This window comes from Nansenia antarctica (assembly GCF_963989245.1).
Source record: "Nansenia antarctica genome assembly, chromosome: 1".
In the NCBI taxonomy this organism is placed as follows: domain Eukaryota; kingdom Metazoa; phylum Chordata; class Actinopteri; order Argentiniformes; family Microstomatidae; genus Nansenia; species Nansenia antarctica.
The window spans coordinates 59,191,496-59,215,103 of record NC_137674.1 but is presented as its reverse complement, the minus strand read 5'-3'; the positions used below and the strand labels follow the sequence as shown (position 1 = coordinate 59,215,103).

At 44.3% G+C, this 23,608-nt stretch overlaps 3 protein-coding genes across 3 annotated transcripts in view; 2 read left to right on the top strand and 1 right to left on the bottom strand.

The window, feature by feature from the left end:
- Positions 1-888: 888 nt before the first annotated feature.
- Positions 889-2,341, bottom strand: rhov (ras homolog family member V; the record flags this gene model as incomplete). Its single annotated transcript, XM_080535401.1, has 3 exons — positions 889-1,335; positions 1,758-1,816; positions 2,134-2,341. The coding sequence occupies 3 exons, from the start codon at positions 2,339-2,341 to the stop codon at positions 889-891; spliced, it is 714 nt and encodes a 237-aa protein (XP_080391527.1).
- Positions 2,342-3,056: 715 nt separating this feature from the next.
- vps18 (VPS18 core subunit of CORVET and HOPS complexes) lies at positions 3,057-10,595 on the top strand. The gene is made up of 9 exons (XM_080532119.1): positions 3,057-3,380; positions 3,546-3,687; positions 4,027-4,118; positions 4,788-5,038; positions 5,301-5,654; positions 5,764-7,029; positions 8,422-8,631; positions 8,914-9,150; positions 9,559-10,595. The coding sequence occupies exons 1-9, from the start codon at positions 3,281-3,283 to the stop codon at positions 9,853-9,855; spliced, it is 2,949 nt and encodes a 982-aa protein (XP_080388245.1). The 5' UTR covers positions 3,057-3,280; the 3' UTR covers positions 9,856-10,595.
- A 2,112-nt stretch (positions 10,596-12,707) lies between these two features.
- The window catches only part of ino80 (INO80 complex ATPase subunit), a 33,514-nt gene continuing 22,613 nt past the window's right edge, over positions 12,708-23,608 (top strand). The window contains exons 1-22 of the mRNA XM_080534835.1: positions 12,708-12,826; positions 13,512-13,573; positions 13,707-13,888; positions 14,180-14,337; positions 14,556-14,623; positions 14,706-14,852; positions 15,015-15,135; positions 15,244-15,449; positions 15,605-15,862; positions 16,022-16,214; positions 16,340-16,407; positions 16,556-16,783; positions 16,997-17,077; positions 17,871-17,966; positions 18,780-18,839; positions 18,945-19,087; positions 20,502-20,586; positions 20,734-20,851; positions 21,118-21,203; positions 21,788-21,955; positions 22,218-22,351; positions 22,486-22,553. Of these exons, the coding sequence (XP_080390961.1) occupies positions 13,749-13,888; positions 14,180-14,337; positions 14,556-14,623; positions 14,706-14,852; positions 15,015-15,135; positions 15,244-15,449; positions 15,605-15,862; positions 16,022-16,214; positions 16,340-16,407; positions 16,556-16,783; positions 16,997-17,077; positions 17,871-17,966; positions 18,780-18,839; positions 18,945-19,087; positions 20,502-20,586; positions 20,734-20,851; positions 21,118-21,203; positions 21,788-21,955; positions 22,218-22,351; positions 22,486-22,553 (2,626 nt within the window). The 5' untranslated portion in view covers positions 12,708-12,826; positions 13,512-13,573; positions 13,707-13,748. The remainder of the gene's footprint in view (positions 12,827-13,511; positions 13,574-13,706; positions 13,889-14,179; positions 14,338-14,555; positions 14,624-14,705; positions 14,853-15,014; positions 15,136-15,243; positions 15,450-15,604; positions 15,863-16,021; positions 16,215-16,339; positions 16,408-16,555; positions 16,784-16,996; positions 17,078-17,870; positions 17,967-18,779; positions 18,840-18,944; positions 19,088-20,501; positions 20,587-20,733; positions 20,852-21,117; positions 21,204-21,787; positions 21,956-22,217; positions 22,352-22,485; positions 22,554-23,608) is intronic.

Sequence of the window (23,608 nt, the reverse complement as noted above, 5' to 3'; positions counted from 1 at the left end):
TAATAAGCGTCTTACACCTACTACAACATGAATTGCATTCATTGAGTTGTCTCAAACAAATCACATTCTCACTCTTTCCTTCCATAAACCTCAGTCACAACTGATCGAAACGTACAAGTGTTGATATTGTCAGTTGATTGAATCAAAGCCCAGTAAGTGAAACACATCGGCTAGGGAAACGTTCACACTCAGGTAAGAAGTTGACACCTAGGCCTGCACAGTTGCATATTCTGTATTGTCTGTGTAGCTAAGCAGCACTGAACACAAAGGAGAAAAGGCTAACAATCGCTGACGCCTTCTTTCAACCCACTCACTGCTCCAGACACAGGTAGTTGGAATTGGCAGCAAATCAGCAAATGCAAATTCACAACATTTACATGGCTACCTCTTTCCTTCTGTCCAATGTCCTTGGTTTGACATAATGCTCTTTTGTTAGTGTGCCTTAGTAACCTTTCTTCTTGGTTGGCTAAAATCATAGACACAGAATACAATCTATGTATTCAGATCTATGATCTGAACTATGAATGTGTATACTTTTGTTATAGGCATAAGACGTGTTATCTGCTAACAAGAGTAATCAAGCATGATACTGTGCCAGGTTTTGATGTAATCAATACTGCTCAACCCACAGAGAAAGAGCCATCAGAGACCAGCCCAGAGACCACATCACAGACCCTTTGGCTAAGAGAGAGTATCCCGTTTAACCATACTGCTGTCTCCAGGAGTGAACTGTTGTTAGTCCCATTGAATTGTATGCAGTATATACATAGCTCTTGCATAGACCATTCATTCATTCCCCACTGTTGTGATTCCAATGCTCTTTATATAAGTCTTTATAAATTAATAAATAATTCTGTCCAGGACCCATGGGGTTGGTCAGCGAGACATTTAGATAAAGCAGAAGAACTTCTTCCAGCTGCATTTGGAGAAGGCCTTGGTGCGTCTGTACGAGAGCCTCCTCTTCTTGGCCTTGCCAGCTTTGTGTTTGATGGCAGCAAAGATTGCAGCGTCGAACGCCTCTTTCAGGTTCTTCTGAGTCAGAGAGGAACACTCCACATAGTCCGAGGCCCTGATCTTCTCCGCCATGCTCCTGGCCCTGGAGCTCAGGACAGGCTTGACCTTACAGCGGTCCAGGTTGATGAGGACGTTGACATCGGATAGGAGGTCCGACTGGGTTCCCACCAGGATGATTGGCGAGGAGGTGTTGTAGGACCGGATTTCTGGGATCCACTTTTTGGTGATGTTGTGAAAGGAAGCAGGGTTAACCATGCTAAAACACAGGAGGAAGACGTCTGTTTGAGCGTAGGAGAGAGACCGGAAGTCATCAAACTCTTCCTGAAATGTCAAGGGAGAGAGAGTTCAGGTTAGTCTACTGAGAACTGTGTGGGTGAGGGTCTATCTACTATATACCGTATATACAGTATATACTGTATATTTGTTATACAACACACACAGGGGTGACAATTTCATTTAGTAGATTCATTTTTCAGTGTCACTGTGTGGGTGAGGGTCTATCTACTATATACCGTATGTATATATATATATATATATATATATATATATATATATATATATATATATATACATATATATACTGCTATATACCGCAACTGCTATTTGTTATACAACACACACATGGGTGACAATTTAATTTAGTAGATTCATTTTTCAGCCCTAAATTTAGTATCACAAACGGTCTATCCCAAAATCTTTAAAACCAGCCTGAATTTAGACTTATAAGAGCATAATTTTCTTACCTGTCCAGCTGTATCCAGTAGCTGTATTCTTACTGGTGTTCCTTCTACTTGTACCTGACCTGTAGAGGAACAGACAATTATACAATTAATTCACAAGTCAATATCTTCGAGATGTCAAAGCTATAGTGGCAGGCTCACATTATTTGAGACGTTCTGTAAAAGGTCGGTTCATTTTTTAAAATAAACTATATTTCCATAGCCAAAATAATTTGTGAAATAAATTCAGATCATATTACAATATCTATAGCTTTTAAGACCATTGATTTGAGGTTTTTATACTCAATGATATAACCATTTCCATACTCACATTTGCAATAAGTTCATTATTACAATGGTTATAGATTAATATACGTGTTTGTATGATCTCTCTACTTACCAGAGAAGACATCAAACCCGGTCTGATTATATTCCGTGGGATATCCATTAGAAGTATAGCTGACTATCATACTGGTCTTCCCCACAGCTCCATCCCCGACGAGCATACAGCTGATGGTCTCTGGCTCCAGACCGTCCGACTCGGTCAGACCACAGTCAGAGGGGACTCTTGGGGATTCTTGATAGCAATAATCCATTTGAGGTGGCATGTCCAACGATTAATGTTTAAAAATGTGATAGCGCTTGGGAGTCTTGATTCCGACTTGTGAGATACCTGAAGCGCCGTGTTCACGTGTTTGCTGACTGCTCGATCATCACCTTGCTGTCTTCTGAATGACGCACACGCTCGGGCTTTTAGACAAGTTCCGCTCCAACAGGTTGTGATTTGCATAGAGGCACGCCCATCGCCCAGCAAAGGAAAGGTGTCTTCTTTCAGGTGGTCTTGGTAGTACATGTGTACAGTTGCCATGGCATGGCAGGTGCATATTGATAGGACAATTCCAACTATAAAACAAAATAATGTATAATAATGTTTTTTTTTCTAAAAAATATATGTTTGATGGTTGCATATCTTAAACAATATTTTAAAAAAGAAGATGTTCGATGGTTGCATATTTTGAACAACTAACAATGTATAGTCATGACAATAATTGCTAAATATTCGTATCAATTATGGCTGTATATCGTTTTAATGTGGTTGTATTACCGTTGGATACCTCTGTATACCTCTTTCTACAAAAAAATGGAGCAGCTGCGCCTCCCAGTGGCAAATGATCAAACTACAGCTAGTTGACTCTTCTCAATCACATGATACCGTGCATCACCTGACTGGTCCTGCCTTGTACGTTTGTTGTTCGGAAGCTGCAAGTTTCGCATCCTATGTACGCCCGTAGATCGCTCTAATTGCAAATTGCAGTTCTTTAATGTACAGTAGATAGAATGATTTCGTAATTCCAAGAAATTGCATCTTGCATACGATTGAATGGGTCCCATGAGCTTGCGAAAGCTGACCGGATAGTTAGTTTAGCTAGCTAGCTTACTAGCGGCGGAAGTATCTGTCTGTGCAGTAGGTTACAGTCATGTCATCATCGCATGATCTGTCATTTTAGCAATCGGGTGTTATTCTCGCCTTCAGATAACGTTTGGCAATGGCTTCTATTCTGGATGAATACGAGGACTCACAGACTAGGCACTCGGTGCAACAGCACAGCCGCCTGTCCGCTGCCAACATTGGGCTATCTCACTCAGGTACTCCGTCTATGCATGCAGGCTAAGGCCTTTTGGCAGGGTGTTCCTTCTCATTCCTGTTTACTCTATTGCATATACAGTATTCTCACCTATTTAGCTTGTTTGAATGTTTATTGTGAGTGTCATTGCTGTATGCTGATAACAGTAGCCTTCGATTTGACCCAGGGTTCGTCAATGTGAGACTGGAGGAGGAGAAGCCGATATTCAACAAGCAAAGGATCGATTTCTCACCTCCTGAAAAGATCAATCACTTTGCAGTGTGCAACAATCAGCTATGTATGAGTTTGGGGAAGGACACACTTCTGAGGTATGTAACATTATCTTCCCCAACACCACGCACTACAAGGCTGTAGGCTATTCATCTCCCCTTTGTTAAATGGCTGAAAGTGATCATAGTTGTGATTGCAAAGTGATGGAATTAGGTGTAATCATGATTGATAACTATCCAGGGTGATCTGTTAACGGTTCAAATGGCATTGATGGTAGAGGGAGTAGCCCTATTTTTTGCATGGCGTGATACATGTTGTCCATGTTTTGTCTGACACAAAGTGCAGTGTTTTGATTATGCATGCATTGTACAATTAGCCTAGATATATGGATTAACTGCCTCTGCAACAACAGTCAATACGCCCCTCTTTCCTTACAGGATTGACCTTGCCAAGCCAGATCAGCCCAACCAGATTGAGCTGGGGAGGAAAGATGACAGCAGAGTACACAAACTGTTCCTAGACCCAACAGGTGAGAGGAATGTGGGAATGTCATTGGGAGATGGCGAGAGATGGCGATGTGTCATGGTCATGGTGACAGTTAGCACACTGAGAATGGACAATAAACACCTTACTAGGCTACTTTTCCAGTAACAGCTTAAGTGGTAATTCTCAAGTCAATTCACAGTTGATCATGTTTCATATCACAGTTGCTGGGATAATGCAGTATTTTCTTGGTCGTGTATTCACAGTTAATTAATGGCAGTATTCACACAGGCCATTGTCCGGTGTTAATCTAATTACCCCAAACTGTTAATGATTAACCATGTTTTGTGTTCCGACTCCAATTCACAAATGGTAATGAGCAGTAATTATCATTATGAGAAACCCAAATGAACGATTGTGTTCTTTCTCTTGGTTTTAATTATTGCCTTCTTTCTCTCAGCTTTAAGTAGTGTAATTAAGACAATGCATACACACAAATATATGACCAATCAAATACTTCAGCGCAAGAGCGCATACAGAGACATATACAGCGGCAACATGGTAATAAAACATGGGCCAGAAATTCCTTTTAAGGTTATGGTTTGTTAATACTAAGTAAATATAACTGAAATTAAATAATTTCCTTTTTTTGCATTGCATGGTTATTTTACGGCAATAACACCCTGACATAAGAGTAACAGCCTTCTCTCTGCAGGGTCTCACCTAGTGATCAGCCTAAGCACCAGTGAGTGCCTTTACCTGAACAGAAACACCCAGAAGGTGCGCAGCCTGTCACGCTGGCGAGGCCACCTCATAGAGAGCGTGGGCTGGAACAAGCTCCTGGGCACTGAGACCAACACCGGGCCTGTCTTAGTGGGCACCAACCAGGGCATCATCTTCGAGGCTGAGATCTCCGCCTCGGAGGGCAGCCTGTTCAACACCAACCCGGATCAGTACTTCAAACAGGTCAGGGATGGGCATTGGGCAAAACCCATTTAGACAAAGTACATGATATCCCAAGGATAAATGTGTGAAATGTTGGAAGCTTTTCAAGTCCAAATGAATCAATGCTGAGGTATCGATACACAGTCTTGATTACACTCACTCAAACATTTAGAACCCGCTATTCCTACATAATAAAAAATACTATTTTGGAAATACAAGTGCATTACTTATTACTCATCTTATAATGAATATGTAACTGAAATACTGCCCATCCTTGAGACAGGTTCACTCTGTGGAGGAGGATGGGAAGCCTGCTCCAGTCTGTTGTCTGGAGGTGGAACGAGGCCTGGAGTCCAAGTACTTCATCATCGCCACGACGCGTAAACGGCTGTTCCAGTTTGTGGGCCGGGTAGCGGAGGGTTCAGAACAGCAGGGATTCAGCTCCATCTTCACCCAGAACCAGGACCTACTGCCCAGCTTCCAGGAGTTCCCATGCAACATGGGCTACAGTGAGATCACCTTCTACACCTCCAAGCTGCGCTCCTGTCCCAAGGCCTTCGCATGGATGATGGGTAATGGAGTTCTGTACGGCCAACTGGACTATGTGAGGCTTGACTCACTCCTGAGTGATGTGCAGGTACTGTACTCTTAATTAATCTCATTGGTGCTGTTTATCATGTGTGTGTTGATGCTTCAAAACAATAACAGAAACAACCTCTCTCTTTCTCTGTCTCTCAATCTATTAGGTGTGGGAGTACACCACAGACATCGACTTCAGCTTCAACAAGCCCATCTCCATCGTTTTGACCCAGTTCCACTTCCTGTTGCTCCTGCCTGACCGCGTCAAGGCCATCTGCACCCTGAACGGACAGGTGGTGTACGAGGATGTGTTCCCTGACAAATTTGGCACCCTCAAGAAGATGATCAAAGACCCAGCTGGTGGCCTGGTTTGGATTTACACAGAGAAGGCCGTCTTCCGCTACCACATCCAGCGGGAGGCCAGGGACGTGTGGCAGATGTACATGAGCATGAACAAGTTTGACCTGGCCAAGGAGTACTGCCGGGACCGCCCCGAGTGCATGGACATGGTACTGGCTAAGGAAGCCGAGCACTGCTTCCTGAACAAACGCTACCTGGAGAGCGCTAAGTGCTATGCCCTAACGCAGAACTACTTTGAGGAGATAGCACTTAAATTCATCGAGGCTAAGCAAGAAGAGGCCCTGAAGGAGTTCTTGTTGAAGAAGCTGAACAACCTCAAACAAAGTGAGAGGACCCAGATTACTCTTCTGGTCACCTGGCTAACTGAGCTGTACCTGAACCGCCTGGGTCTGTTGGAAACCAACGACGGTAAAACCACTCTCTTCCAAGAAACGCGTGAAGAGTTCCGACACTTCCTCAGTAGCGCCAAGCACAAGGAGTGTCTCTATAACAACCGTACAACCATCTACGACCTGCTGGCTAGCCATGGCAACGTGGACGACATGGTCTACTTCTCAGTCATCATGCAGGACTACGAGAGGGTAATCTCCCACCACTGCCAGCATGACGACTACAGCGCCGCCCTAGAGGTGCTGTCCAAGCACTGTGACGAGAAGCTGTTCTATAAATTCTCCCCGGTCCTCATGCAGCACATCCCCAAAAAAGTGGTGGACGCCTGGATCAAGATGGGGAACCGGCTGGACCCAAAGAAGTTGATCCCAGCTCTGGTGAACTATAGCCAGATGGGCAGTACTCAGCAGATCAACGAGACCATCCGCTATATGGAGTTCTGTGTATATCAGCTCACTGTGACCGAAGAGGCCATCCATAACTACCTGCTGTCTCTGTATGCCAAGTACAAGTCTGACTCTCTGCTGTGGTATCTGGAACAGGCTGGGACTCATGCCTCTGAGATCCACTATGACCTGAAGTATGCCCTCAGACTGTGCGCTGAACATGGCTACCTCCAGGCCTGTGTCCTCGTCTATAAGATCATGGAGTTGTATGAAGAGGCTGTGGATCTCGCTTTGCAAGTGAGTACAGTGGCTCAGTCCTGGCCGGGCTCGACATTAAGGCATGTCCGGGACAAGTATATTTTATGTTCGGACAAGTGGACATCCTCCTACAGTTGTCTGACGGACAAGTCAAAACAAAAAAAGAAATCAATATGTAAATGAATTCTTCCTTCTGATCTGAATAGTAAAACATTTATTAGCAAGCTATGCCACGCCTCATTCTCGCTGCCTATTTAAGTTCTCTTGTAGTTCATTATCGTCAATGTTATAGTGTGTAGATTGTGGGTCGCCTATCACTAGTGCCATTCGTGTGAACGCGTATTTGATTCTTCTCTATGAATCAAATTATTTTCATTTAGTTCGATGCGATCGTATATTTTAGGTTTGGAGTTTTAAGACGAACACATCACAGTGCCAACTTCATAATGGCACTAGTGATAGGCAGCCAACAATGTATGCTATAACATCCACGATAATGAACTACGAGAGCATTTAAATACGTAATAGTTTACAAGTAGTCGGAAAACGGCACAACACCGACAAAGGCATTATTTGAAGCTAAGAGCCTGAGAAAGTTTCTATTGAGTTGGACAATTTGAGGCAGTCAATTTGAGGCTGGTCAACGAAACTGTCAGCCAGGATTCAACCCTTTAGTTTAGGAGGGGGCTGGAGGAAGACTATCCAAAAGCTAGCAAATGACATTGCTTCCATTGGGGAGGGAGGGGTGGAGCGTTATTTGCACTATATTGCTTTTCTCATTTCTCAATTCAAAATCTTTGTATTTGGACAAGTAACTTGAGCTCTCAGACAAGTACCTGAAAAAGCTTAATATCAAGCCCTGCCTGGGAAATATAAATGTAGAGTTCATTGATAGAGGACTGGAAGTACGGTATATAAATAGATTACAGTGACAAGAAATGTAATACAGTGACAAAAAATTGTCTTCAAATGCCATATGCTATATATCCCTTAACCAGTGGCGTAACTACCATATATGCAGGTAATGCAGCTGCATTAGGGCCCAGAGTCATGTGGGTCCCACAGCTCTCGAACTATCGTATCATATTCATGATAGGATCTCAAGCACTGAGTCTCTACAATATAAACTACTAATATATACTAATACCTCAATGTTACATTTCTAAATTAAATTTAAATAAGGATTAATGCCGGGTGATTTGATGTTAAAAAAATGTACAAACCGCGTTTACAAAAGAGGAATTTGGGGTTATGTTTGACACATGACGTGCGTAACGTTACTGCGCGTCCACATTCCGCACAGATGAAGAAGACATCTAGCCAGTGAACAATCAGGCTAGCTAGCGAACAATCACTGAGAGAGAAACAATGATGCCCAAGCAGACTCGTTACGCCACTGCCCTTAACCCACACCCATGCTTTTGCACACAGGTGGATGTGGACTTGGCAAAGTCATGTGCGGACCTGCCTGAGGATGACGAGGAGCTGAGGAAGAAGCTTTGGCTGAAGATCGCCCGTCACGTTGTTCAGGAGGAGAAGGACGTGAAGAAAGCTATGAACTGTCTCTCCAGCTGCAACCTGCTCAAGATAGAGGACATCCTTCCTTTCTTCCCTGACTTTGTCACCATTGACCACTTCAAGGTCCTCTTCGCTTCTTTTTTTCATTAGGAGCCAGGATTTTGTTGCTTTATTCTACAATAATCTAATGAATCTATTTTGCTTTATTTTACAGTATGCTATGTATCTAGGAAAGTGCTAAGATAAAATACAACACTAATTGTCATTGAAAATTGTGTTGAAATGTATGAAAAAGTATCCACCCTTAAATTCTTTGTACTTACCAGCTGAAATGGAACTGTACAATAATGTGACCAATGTTATATTTTATATCAACAAATTCATCCATCCATCTATCCATTCCAGGAGGCCATCTGCAGCTCTCTGGAGGAGTACAACCAGCACATTGAGGAGCTGAAGCAGGAGATGGAGGAGGCTACGGAGAGCGCCAAGCGCATCCGCGAGGACATCCAGGAGATGAGGAACAAATATGGCGTGGTGGAGTCTCAGGAGATGTGTGCCGCCTGCGACTTCCCCCTGCTCAACCGGCCCTTCTATCTGTTCCTATGTGGACACATGTTCCACTATGACTGTCTCTTCCAGGTAGGGAAAGGGACGCTGCTATTGCTGCATTTCACTTTAGGCTTTTTTTGTCATTTTAATTTGATTCTCTGTACTTTTTTATTGTATTTTTATATATATATATATACACAGTGGGGCACTTTATTACACATAACTTTATTTACATATGGACTTTAATGTTTAGATTTGCAAATCTATTTGCAAATGTCACTTGAATAGGCTTATTGGAAATACATTTACTGGACAAAATGTTGATGTTCAATACCTATTTCCCCCACTGTATATTATTATTATTATTATTATTATTATTATTATTATTATTATTATTATAATAATTCTTTACAGTATATCGTGCTGTCTGTATGTAAAAGTGCAGTATATGACGGCTTGTTCATTTGGTGATAATGACATCTCTGCATCTCCTTCTAGGAGGTCAGCCCTCACCTGTCGGCCTACAAGCAGAGTCGTCTGGAGGAGCTGCAGAAGAAGCTGGCTGCAGCCACCCAGACGTCCAAGTCCCGCCACCGACCAGCCCCCAAGGAGGAGAGCGACACTGCCAGCCTCGGCAAGGCAAGTGCCAGCGTCAGCAGGGTGCAGATCAAGTCGGATATTGATGACATCATCGCCTGCGAGTGTGTGTACTGCGGCGAGCTCATGATAAAGTCGATCGATAAGCCGTTCATCGACCCGGGGAAGTTTGAGGAAGAGAAGTTGAGCTGGCTCTGAAGAGGCTTCTCAGTCTGACATGGACAATGAACATATCGGCCCACAGTCTGAGATGGGATTTCCCAATCATTACTTAGGTAGGGTGGGCCCTCCCCTCACCTGTGTCTGTTGCCCCCTGCCTTAAACTGCTTTGGCCTGATTTGGTTTTAACAGAAAATGTGGGTGTTGATGCTTGATGCTGAATCACAGGCCTTTGTGCCCAACCTAAGTTGAGAACATCTAGGGGGTAACAGTGGATGTCGAATAAACATTAGCTTTTTATTATGGGTACTGTAGTCAGTAATGACTGATTGCAATGTTATGGCTATACAGACCCATGCTGACTGGAGGATACAGAAGAACACCAGCTCTCTCTTCTGAGCTTATATCTCAAATGTCAACCTACATACTGTTAACGCATTTGAGTTGCTTTGTAAGTCTTCAACCGCACTGAGGCAATGTCAACCCTGGTCAGTTAAATCTCTCATGTAATTTCTGGCTCACACTACACTATCTTTATGCTCACATTGTCAGAGTTAACATGAGCTTTGACATTTTTTCTCAAATTGAATGGATATTTATAATCTTGACTCAGACACTAGCTGGTGACTTTGATAGTGTTGTGTTATGTATGTAAGTAAGAAATACTGTACACATAATTGTGTTATAGTTCTCACCTGAATGAAAATAACTTCTTTCCTGAGTACTTTTGCTGGCAATTTCTTTCTGTTTTTGCACTTATTTGACATCTATGTTTGCTACATGCGCTTTTGAAAATAAACAATCTACAAGTCTCTATCAGGACTCTTATTCCATGTTTCTAATGCTTGTGCTGACAATGATGAGTAACATCAACAAATAGGTTATATTAATTAATTTGTAAATCTGATTAATTGGCGAAGCTCAGGTGGCATCATGCATTATCATAGAGTAATAGGTATCTTATATTGCCAGTCTTCAATTTGATTTATTATGGGTCAAGGTGAGAGATGTCTAGTACAGTTCATCTAATCTTAATAATAATAATAATATATATATAAAAACATTTTTTAAAGGTAAATCTTGTGACTGCCAATGGCACCTGGTCCTAGCATTGGTTTTGTCATATGATGACTGATGTATAGATAATTCACTTACTTTAGACAAATGCATGTGTAAGTCGCTTTGGATAAAAGTGTCTGCAAACTGTAGGCTACATATATCTAATCTTGATAGGGAATTACTCTGATTATTCTAGACTAGTGGTTCCTGGTCTCCTTGTCAATGCAGAATGCTTATCATGTCAGGATTTTTTTTTTCTTTTACCATTATTGTGTTTTCTTTTACCATCAGTTTTGATTGGATCTGATATCACAGTGAATAAGGGACTATATGGAAATGGAATAAAGTAAAGCATTACACACGTAGAGCATCCGCGGGACCCAAGATTAGGGAATCGTTGATAATGCAGTGAATTGTTATTTTGTAACACATCTGCCTGTTGGCAATAATAAACATTGTATGAAATCATGCTCCAATCGATACATTGTTCCCGACAATGTAACAGGCTCGCGATATTTGTAACGGGTTTCCCTTTGAGTGACGTAACATGTAGCTCGGGAATCTTCGTGTTTATCAGACTCCACCAATAGAAATCGGACGGCGTACGATAATATTATAGAAATCATACAAATATGTACTAACAACCTATTCTAAACACAGCTAATACTAAAGTACTTATTGCAATGTTTGTGGTCATCTACAACCACACGTATTCGCTTAAACATCTGAATAGGAAATCGCCACCCTCTCTGAACTTGATTGGTATGCCTGTTCCTTGCTCTACCCTCGCCATGGCGCCGTGTCCCTGCTCTCTCAGTTACAGAAAGTGGCCGCCTCTCCGCTGCTGTCGACCCAAAGCTCACAGACTCGCTCGTTGCCTAGACCCGCCATCTTGGGAGTCAGAGAACTGTGAGTCGGCAGCAGCTGCGAGAGAGCGAATACGGGGACACGGGCCCAAGGTGAGAAAGTGCTAAGAAGTGAAATATGGTGAGGGAGCAATGGGGGAAGATGGCCGGGAGGGAGAAAGAATTAGAACGCGGGGATCCGAGACGGGAGGCTTCTGAGGCTGCCCTCGTGCCTAGGCAATCAGGCGAGAGGCTCGGGAGATGCATAGCAGGCCTCGCACCCACAGCTAAAGTTGCTATGCGTTTCTGAAATGTATTTTATTACTAAAAGACCTATTGTCCAGGGAGGCGGTGGCCTTAAAGAGACATAACCCATTTTGAAAAATTCAAATAGTGAGAGGGAACTTTCTTGGCTAGATAATTAGCCTATTGCAAGGACAAAACACATCAAGAATGACAGCTAGCCTTTCAAATGTAACAAAGGGCTGTTATTAAGTCCAAACTGGCATAGGCTCACCCGAGGAGAAATTCGTGCACCCCACATTGCCAGTCAGTGCCCAATGTAACTACTGTGTAATAACACTGTAGCTAGCTGCCATATAGTAGCTGCACACATGACCCTCTCTAATATCGAATCGTGTGTGTAGCTAGCTTGCTAGCAATAGCATCTGTATATGTCACCCAAGGTTAGCGAGCCCACCGCTAATGCTACTCCAGTAGTAGTTAGACAGATGCTCATTCTCACGCTAAACAGCTTTGCACACAACAGTTACTACCCAGCCTAGTTACCTAGCTACGCTATGTTGGCTCTCTGTCCAGGGACTTTGTTTGACAGCTTTTACTGGCACTTGCTGCATTGGCAAGACATGCATTCTATTATGCAAGCTAGCTTGTTCGATCACTGCTCTGATCTGTCACTGGCCACTGCACAGACATGGAACATTGAGACCTAATCACACTGTCGCTTGATTATTCTTTTATAAAAACTATTATCATTTTCATATTGATTCATCATATTGATTCATCATAGTCTGATCCTGACACATCCTTAGCCTTCAAATGATCATCATCATTCATCATCATTAGATGTTCAAGCTGTGCTTAAGGTATATAACTCACCCCACCTATCCACTGGGTATGAATGATAAAATCACATTGTTATTAACCTGTCATGTATCAGTGAAATATTGTGAGACCTAGTTTCCTAACCTATCAACACTCTCCCTTGGGATCTTCAAAGTACTGTAGCTTCTCCCAATGACAGTGTGCTGTTGAGTGATGGAACCATTCCAATGTTGACATGATATATCACGCCAATCATATAATAGTACCGGTAGGCTAATATGTTGTGATATCAATTTAGCCTCTTATTGGCTAATTTGTCAGTTGATGAGCATCAAAGCATGCATTCCCATTCTCATTTTATTTTTCCAAACCATGTGGGCCTGTTAAGCTATAGCTTCAGAGGACCATTTAGGATGCAAAGACAGTCAACCTAATTGTAAACTAGTTAACCATTTTATTGTAGGCCTATATGTCCATAGGTTAAAGTGCTTTAGGGGCAAAGTGCACAAATACCCCTTCCCTAAGCTCAGTCCTAACCCAGGGGATAGGGTATACAGGACCCACAAGTCCCTTTTCTATATAAAGTATGACATTGGCAGCATGATATCATTATTTTTGTCCACAGGGCAATAAGCTGAATAGTTTGTTTTTGACAGCTATCATTGGTACATTGTGCAGACCCAGATTGCTGATATGTCTCATTGTGTGTTTGTGTTACCCTTTCAGGTTTTCCTTGGAATTGAGTGTCAGTATTGCAGTTGTGGATAATGATATCCCATATTCAAAAGGTGATTGTCTATCAAGTTTACATAGTACTGCAATGATTTGGGGAGGGGCGTCTATAAAGTCTAACATAATAAACACATCCAATTTCCCTCCCTTTCTTACCCATCACTCCCCTCTCTTTTTTCTCTATTCCAGTGAGTTTACCTGCCCCGTTGGGCCAAGGCATCTCTCTCCTGTATGGCGTCAGGACAGGGCGATGGGGCAGGGTGTAGCTCTGGGCTGGCCAAACCTATCCACCTTCAGCACCTGGAGAGATCCCTGAGGCTCGACAGCTTCCTCCACCAGACCGCCTCTGTCTTCAACAGAGACTTATCCAGGTAGGCTAGATACATTCCTTCATTTTGTGGACCAGTGGCCACATTGTCTATTAACAATGTTTGATTCATAATTATGTCTCTTCCATGTATTTTTTAATGTATATTATGTATCTCTTAGTTGTTATGGCCTTCTCCGGGCTCTAAATTAATCCATTCAGACAATTTTATTTCTATGGGCTGTGCGTACCTCAGGGGTTGACGCTGGGCACATTTCAGAAGCCGGGAATAGACGATGTGTTGGATAGCTGGGATGTCTCTGGGGCTTATGTATGGATGTTTGTCATATCGTAGTGATGACAGTGATGACAGCGATGGTGGTTTGGGGGAGGGGCCCTCTCTGGGGCCGTCCAATCAGCACACAGGCCTGACGGTGAAGGAGGAGTCATTGGACCCAGAGGAGGGGCTAACAGAGGGTGACACCCTCAACGGAGCCCTGCTGCAAGGCAAAGGTGGGCCTCAGTGAGACAATGCTACGTCTAGCCGTTTTTATCCACAGTAATAAAAGCCATCCATACTCTCGGATGCTGTCACCCTCACCCATTCATTTAGCTCGCATCCAATTAGCCTACTCTCACCCATGCCCCTCACTCTCATAGTGAACTATGACCTCACTGTCAACATGCACTGCTAGTGTAGGGTTACTCTAACCTTCCTGTTCTTTCCACAGAACAAAAAGCAGACAAAGTCAGCCTCTATAACTTCTCTAAGCTGAAGAAGAGCAGGAAATGGCTCAAGGTATTCCCATGGACTAGTTTCAGTAACGTTAAGTACATCCCCTTCGTCTCCATCCTCCTCACTCTGCCTTCTCCTCTTGCAGGGTATTCTTCTGAGTGACGACACCACAGAGTCGGACACAGACTCAGAGGACTCTGAATTTTGTCTGTCCCGGGAGGAGCTGCAGGATATGCTGAGACTGCACCAGTTCACCAGGCAGCACCAGAGCAAGTTCCACTCAGACCGAGAGGTGCACATACACACACACGCACGCGCGCACTCACACGCACACGCACACTTTGTAATTACATGTTGTCATAACAATATAATAACACATAGCCATCAGAGAGTGAGTACAACCACCATTCTACAGCAGTCTGAACTTGTCCCTCTATGTGTAACCCTCTCCTAGCTCCAACAGTACCAGTACTACAGCACAGGCCTCCTTTCCACCCATGACCCCTTTTATGAACAACAGCGCCACCTGCTGGGCCCCAAGAAGAAGAAAATCAAAGATGAGAAGAAATTCAAGGGTAAGGGCAACAAACACAGGGAATGTGTTTATAACAGTTACAAAAAATGTTTTGCAAAGTTAAGGTAGATTTCAAATAATTTCTGTCTCCTGCTTTTCCTTCTTTCAGGCAAACTGAAGAAGGTGAAGAAGAAGAAGAAGCGATGGGAGGGGGAATTCTCGGGCGAGGGACGTCCTTACGTCACCAAGATCTTCGCTAAGTTCTCCCACGATGCCCCTCTGCCCATGCTGAAGAAGAAACACCTGACAGTCGAGCAGCTGAACGCCAGAAGACGTAAAGTGTGGCTCACCATCGCCAAGAAAGAGAACCCCAAGGTATGCTGATTCGGTAATCACCACTTGTCTGACCAGTGGTTGACTTCTGTACATGTACACAGTTTGTATGTTGCTGTATCGATATGAGGAATTGCTGTAAATACTCGCTGCAAATTGCTACTTTCAACATGTTGTCCCTTGTCTTTTCCCCACAGGCGTTTAAGCAGAAAGCTTCAGCCAAGAACTTTGTTCTCACCAACGCCAAAAAGCTGGCTCACCAGTGCATGCGCGAGGTGCGTCGCGCGGCCATCCAGGCCCAGAAGAACTGTAAGGAGACCCTGCCTCGCGCCCGCCGCCTCACCAAGGAGATGATGCTCTACTGGAAGAAGTACGAGAAGGTGGAGAAGGAGCACCGGAAGAGGGCGGAGAAGGAGGCTCTGGAACAACGCAAACTGGACGAGGAGATGAGAGAGGTAGGTCTCGGCGACATGTGTTGGGTTTTCTTAAGGCTCGGCAGGGGGGGTTGGAGAGGACTTAGAATCACCATTGCATGGCTGTCGACGGCAACACCAGTTGGAGTGAAACTTTGATGTAACATCTACAATAACAGTATGAGGACGTCTTTTTTTCAGGCAAAGCGTCAGCAACGTAAGCTGAATTTCCTGATCACCCAGACGGAGCTGTACGCCCACTTCATGGGGGGCAAGGCCAACGAGGAGGATCCGGGGGCGGAGGATATCCTCAGCAAGCTGGAGGACACCTCGTCCCAGAGGCAGATCGACATCGGGGGAGGGGTCATGGTCAATGTTGGACAGGAGGACTATGGTAAGGACGTCTGTTTTTTGACTCTCAACAGTGTTGTCAAGGTCATTCGGTTGGACATTGAGAGTAAAGGGGGTTCCTAGTGGTTGGCCGTGACAACTATGCACATTGGTTTGTTGTGGTCACAGATAGTGAATACTACAAGTCCCAGGCCCTGAGGAATGCCAAAGAGGCCTACCAGATCCACCAGGCTAGAGTAAGTGGAGCGCACGCACGCACACACACACACACACACACACACACACACACACACACACACACACACACACACGCACACACACACTCTCTCTCTCGCACTGTCTCTCTTGTTTCGCTTCGTTCATGTTCAAGTGTCTTCCCTGTAGACCCGCCTGTTTGACGACGAGGCAAAGGACAGCCGCTGCGCCTCCCTCCATGTGGCCGGCGTGTCCGGGTCTGGTTCTGGGTCCGGGTCCGGCTTCGGGGAGAGCTACAGCCTGGCCAACCCATCCATCCAGGCGGGGGAAGACATCCCCCAACCCGTCATCTTCAACGGCAAGCTCAAGGGCTATCAGCTCAAAGGCATGAACTGGCTAGCCAACCTCTACGAGCAGGTGAGTTCACTTTCAGAAATCATCCACTATCCTCCCTCCTCTTGTATCCCTCCTTTTCTCTTCTGCCGCTCTGTCCCACCTCCTCCTCCTCCTTTTTGACTTGCCTCCTCCGGTACACTTGCACTTCACTTACCAGTCACACCCTGTCATCTTGATAAAGTAATAACATATCTTGGTTATACCATGTGACGTCCCGTCTTGTCTTCTCCGCAGGGCATCAACGGTATCCTGGCTGATGAGATGGGGCTAGGGAAGACTGTCCAGAGCATCGCCCTGCTGGCACATCTGGCAGAGGTAAGAGTGTACAAGGAGGTCTTGAAACAGTCTAAACCTTATTGGGCCTTAATATAATAATAATTAATCATAATAATAATAATAATATATGCCATTTAGCTGATGCTTTTATCCAAAGCGACTGACATTGCAGTAAGTCCATACATTTTTAAGTATATATGGTCTAAGTGTTTTTAGCGCCGTGCTCTACCGACTGAACCACAGAGGACCCCAATGACCCTCTGAGCCTTACCCAGATTCCTTCCAAACCGTGAAATCGGAGTGATGACACGGAGCCTTTGATTGTCATTCTACTACGGTGTATATGATATAGGGAAGGATCTGAGAGAACGACTGTTCATTGCACCTGCATCCTCCACAGAGACCTCCGTCTCTGCCTCGGCTCGCAGCTGTTGGAATATTTGCGGTCTTGTTTTTTGACGAGTCGAAAATAAATCATCTGATTTGCTGAATAATGATAATCATGTGGAACACTCCAGCTGCCTCTGTTGGTCTCTCTGGTTCTGAGGTGTTGGAAATTGGGGAATTTGTGCCCATGAAGTTAGAGCGGCATCCCACAGGAAGATATGCAAGCCTCAAAGCCTAGTGTTTCCTGTTTCTTTGTGCTAACGCACGCACACACACACACACATATATATATATATATATATATATGTGTGTGTGTGTGTGTGTGTGTGTGTGTGTGTTACACAAAATAACAGTATATTCACACACGCACGCACACACACACACACACACACACACCTGTCCTGTTGACTGACCGAGTGCACTTCCCTCTCTTGTCCCTTCACAGAAGGACAACATCTGGGGTCCGTTCCTGATCATCTCCCCTGCCTCCACACTCAACAACTGGCATCAGGAGTTCACCCGCTTTGTGCCCAAATTCAAGGTGAGTAGGACCTCACTGCTGCCGCCACCAGCGGATGCACCTGGATGTGACATATTTCAATACTCAGCTTTACTGTTTATTTCTTTCTTTCTTTTGTATCTTTTGAACCCACTGAACCGATCAGACCTTCTCACAAATGTAAACTAGTTGAATGAAACTGTTGATTTGTGAGAAGGTCTGATCGGTTCAGTGGGTTCAAAAGAGGAAATGTACCTCAGCTCAGAGAGAGGTGTGAGTCTGATTAAGACTGTCCTATAGGGGGCAGTATTGTAGTATAGGAGTAATGGTAGTAGAGGGGCAGGCACGCTGGTGTGGACATGTACGGTTATGGCTCGCTCATTTCTCATACACAGTTCACACGATGCAATGTCATTTTTGCTATGCACACACACTGTAAATACATCATTTGGGCATTTTCCTCTCCTGGTGTGGCAGACAGTAAATCAACTCCAGCCTATGTTGCTAATGAGGTGTTAACAGGCCATATTTCACAACCTGAAGATAAGAATCCATAACTGTACAACAGAGGGCAGGAGACCGCGACCCAAAACAATGGAATCTACCCCTGTTTGTGTTGAGTGACTTATGGTCAAATATTTATGCATTACATCTCACTTCAACAATTCAGTCAAAGTTCAAGATGTGTTTTGGGTCCAAACAGTGATGAAATGATTTTAAAAGGTCAATGTGTACAAAGTTCCTCTCTGACTGAACTTGTTGTGAATATAAAAAGCTCAGTTGTATAGGAAAACTATAGTTGGATAAGGAAACGTATAACTTCGTACGAAACACTGTTTCATGTTTGTACTTCAGGTGTTGCCGTACTGGGGGAACCCTCACGACCGCAAGGTGATCAGGAAGTTCTGGAGCCAGGTGAGCCAATGATGTCCGTACCACCATATTGGGTTTGGAGCTGGAGAGTACCGGGTCAAAATAGTTATACCCCCCCCCTTTTCCACTCACTTTCTCTCTCTTCAGAAAACTCTTTACACCCAGAACGCTCCCTTCCATGTGGTGATCACCAGTTACCAGCTGGTGGTTCAGGACGTGAAGTATTTCCAGCGGGTGAAGTGGCAGTACATGGTCCTGGACGAGGCCCAGGCCCTGAAGAGCAGCACCAGGTAACGCAGCGGCATGGTTGGTTCCAGGCACACGGACCTAGTTCCATTTCAGCTCCTAGTCCCTTCTATTTCAGGGATTTGACACAGTTACAATTACAAGACCGAACCTAACCAATTTACTATTCACAGATACATTTACCCATTTCCATTTCAACTCTTAGTCCCTTCTATTGACCCTTAAGCCCAGTTTACGCTCCTGCGTAAAATCGACGGCGTAGGCTACGGCGTAGCTTGCGTAGGCCCGCGTAGCCTTGCGTAGCCTACGGCGTAGATTAACGCGCACCTCTCCAAAAATGTAAGTACGCGTCAGTTTCTACGCAACCGTAAGCTCTGTGATTGGTCCGCTTGGTAATTAATTTTAAATTTAATAATTTTGCCATTTAGCAGACGCTTTTATCCAAAGCGACTTACAATTACGAATTACAGGGACATTCCCCCTGGAGTAACTGAGGGCTAAGTGCCTTACTCAAGGGCACACTAGTAGTGGTGTGGTTTCAGGCGGGATTTGAACTCACAACCTTCCGATCACAAGTCCAACTCACTATCCACTAGACCACCACTACCCCGATGCTTGGTAGCACATGATTCCGACAAGATTCCGACTCTCTCATCGGCCAAAATGCGGAAGCCATGACAGAAATGTCATTTACTTTTTCTGTAATTACTTATTAATAAAGATTTGAAAAATTATGATAACCATCTTATTATCTTAGTTTAATGTCATTTCAATGCATCATAGAACTTTTATTTACAACCAGCATAACAACAAAAAAAATCGCTATTATGCCGCTTTGAGTAGAGCGCCCTATGGAAGCGTCAGGCACAGCCTTCCTATAAGGAGCGCGATTCACATTTACGAGATGTACAATCCTGTTTATTTAGAAATAAATGATTAGTTACAGGGAGCCCCATGGCTGTTCGTTGGGTTTAAATTATATTTATGATAGACATTTAATGTTAAGTTATCTATAAGAACTGTGATTGGTCCGCTTGGTAGCGTCACATTCCGACTCTCTCGTAAATGCGGAAGTCATGACAGAAATGTCATTTACTTTTTCTGTAATTACTTATTAATAAAGATTTGAAAATGTCTGATAACCATCTTATTATCTTAATTTACTGTCATTTCAATGCATTATAGACATTTTCTTTACAACAAGCATAACAAAAATACGTTTTTTGATCACTATTATGCCGCTATAAGTACACCGACCAACGCGACGCGGTCCGCGGACCAACGTAGAACTATAAACTTGGAGACCCCTTACGTAGGCTAGGCGTAAATTCGACAGAAGTTTAAATCGGCCGTTATCCCTTCAGTGTTCACCGACGTGAAGGGATTGGATAGGTGTTAGCTGTATGGTAGTTGATTTAGGCCAGTGTGGGTGTTTAGCATGTTTCTCTGTGTTTTCAGTGTTCGTTGGAAGATCCTCCTGCAGTTCCAGTGTAGGAACAGACTGCTGCTCACCGGGACTCCCATCCAGAACACCATGGCAGAGGTGAGAGGCGTGTGTGTGCGTGCGCGTGTGTCTGTCTGTCTGCTGGCTTGTCTGTTTGTGTGTGTAAGCACAGCGTTCTACGTGTGCGGCCCGTCTCCGTGTGTATGCTGACAGTCGTATTTATTGTTTTTTATTTCCACGTCTCAGCTGTGGGCCCTGCTCCACTTCATCATGCCCACCCTGTTCGACTCCCACGAGGAGTTCAACGAGTGGTTCTCCAAGGACATCGAGAGCCACGCCGAGAACAAATCCGCCATCGACGAGAGTAAGACCAACCTAGAGATGGATTATTATTTTTTAAAATCATATTCAATATCTCTTTCCATGAAAGAAAAGCCTTTTCAGCTTTTCACTCCTGTCTGTTCTTGTAGCATAATGTACATTTACATTTTTGGCATTTGGCAGACGCCTTTATCCAAAGCGACTTACAACAAAAACATCTGTTTGTGTAAGTGAATCGTCTATGCGTCAGTCGTCGTAATGTGTCAGTGAATGTTTGGTTGTTGTTGTTGTTGTTGTTGTTGTGTTTAGACCAGCTGTCCCGCCTGCACATGATCCTGAAGCCCTTCATGCTGAGGAGAATCAAGAAGGATGTGGAGAACGAGCTCTCAGACAAGGTGCTGTGCTTTTACCTCTCTGTTCTCTACCTTTCTCTCTCTCTCTCTCTCTCTCTCCATCCCTATTCCTTCTCTCCAACCCCCCTTCTCATCCTCCTCCTCCTCTTTCCAGCTCTGCTTTCTCTCTCTCCACCCCCACCGCCCACCCCCTCACCCATCCCTCTTTCCCTCCTCCTCGTGACACAGGAAATACTATAATAAGCCGATGACTGATGCTAGTGCTGGCGGAGCCTCTTGACAGATGTTGGATCCTAGGAACACACACACACACACATCTTGGGAGGTGTGATGAAATGTACAGAGGCAGTGGAATGACAGGGTTCACTACACCCCCTTGCATCTGTCTTCTTCACTTTCCCTCGCTCTCCCCTATTTGCCTCACTCTCTCTCCTTCTCTCCTCTCTCTCTTTTCCCGCTCTGTCTCGCTCTCTCACTCTCTCTTTTGCCTTTCTAGGTCAGCGGTTATGGTGTAGTTAGTGCTCCATGTATTCGCCCTGAGCCAAAGAAACAAGATGGCCAACTGAATATGTTTGCCTGTTCTCTTCTCTGTGTCGAACCCCCCCCCCCCCCTCTCCTCTCGACAGATCGAGATCCTGACTTACTGCCAGCTGACGTGCAGACAGAGGCTGCTGTACCGAGCCCTGCGGAACAAGATCTCCATAGAGGACCTGCTGCAGTCTTCCATGGGCTCCTCCCAGCAGGCCCACACCACCACCTCCTCCCTCATGAACCTGGTCATGCAGTTCAGGAAGGTAGGCACGGTGCCCGCCCCGGTCCACGTTGACTTATACTTGACGTGCAACTCAACGGCTTCTGTGTACGCTCTGGATGGGTACTCCAGCCATTGGAGGGGCGGGGCTCCCCTAGACACTGGCTTCATGGTTTCTTCCTCCATAACTAAAGGAAACGTTCTCTTGCTAATGTCGTTAATGCTTGTTCTGAGTTACGTTTAGTGTGTTCGATTGTATATGTTTAGTGTATTAATGGGAAGTGTGTGTCTGTGTGTTCCTGTAGGTGTGTAACCATCCGGACCTGTTTGAGCGTCAGGAGACCCGCTCGCCCTTCCACATGGCCCTGAGGCCGTTCGTCATGTCCAAGTTCCTCTACCGCCACGGCCTCATACACACACTCAATCAGGCCAGGAACAAGTCAGTTCTGCCACTGCCACACGCACACACACACACACACACACACACACACACACACACACACACACACACACACAGTTCATGGTTCAGGATTCCTGTTGTCAGTAACATAAAATGTCATCTCTCTGTCTCAGGCTGCTCCAGGTTCTGCTGTCTCCCTTCTCTCCTGACCACATACAGCAGTCCCTCTTCCACAGGAAAAGTGAGTGGCTTACAACCCATTGTTACCAAGCCACACACACACACCACACGCCCGCAGGCAACGTACTTGTCACCAGCTGTTTAACGTTAGCGCAGAAGGAGAAATGGAAGTGGAGAGAGGGAGCTAGGCTTGGGCGGTTTCCAATTTTTGATACCGTTAAACAGTCCCCAAATAATACCGCGATTTACAGTTTAATCGCAGTTTAGGGTATCATGACTATCATTATAAAAAATGGCAGTAACGAAAGCGTCCATAAAAGCGTTTCCTACAAAGTTAGGCTATTCTTCAAGCCTATTCTAGGTTTTTCGACAGAAGAACAAGCATGTTTTTTGCATGTAATGGTCTGGGCACGCCCGGTAAAGTCTTGTTGTTTGCCTAGGTCATTGTCATTAGAAAGTGTCACCGGTATTGCTATATAAAGCTATATTGCTATATAAAGCTATATTGCTATATTATTGCTATATTGCTATATAAAGCTATATGGCTATATTATTGCTATATTGCAGTTGACAGTTTGTTGACAGTTGTAAATACGTGCGACACGGGCTGAGTGGAAGTCACGTGTGAATGGAAATGGAGGGAAGGAGGAACACTCTTAAGGCCTTTATTATATATAGCAATTTATAACTTCCTATTTTTTTAACCAAGGTTTACGGTTTAACCGTAAAACTGCCCAAGCCTAGAGGGAGCCTCTGTGCTGTTAAGATGAAACATACATGTCTAGAGTTAACTGTCTTAGGCTAGATTAGATTAGATTCACTTTATTGTCATTAGTAGTACAAGAAAATGCTACGAAATGATTGTGCATCTAACCAGAAGTGCAACAAATAGCAATTATATTGCAGTGATAAGTAGCAGTATTTACAGCAGTATTTACAGCAATCTATACATTAAAGTGCAAATGGTAGCGTGATGTGCAATGTCATACAATGGTGACTGGGTGCAGTGGTATATATAAATTGAGATTATATACAATGAGCAATTTTACAGGCTATGATACATATGATACATATATGATAAATATGTCATATATAGTGAAGTATACAAAAATACAG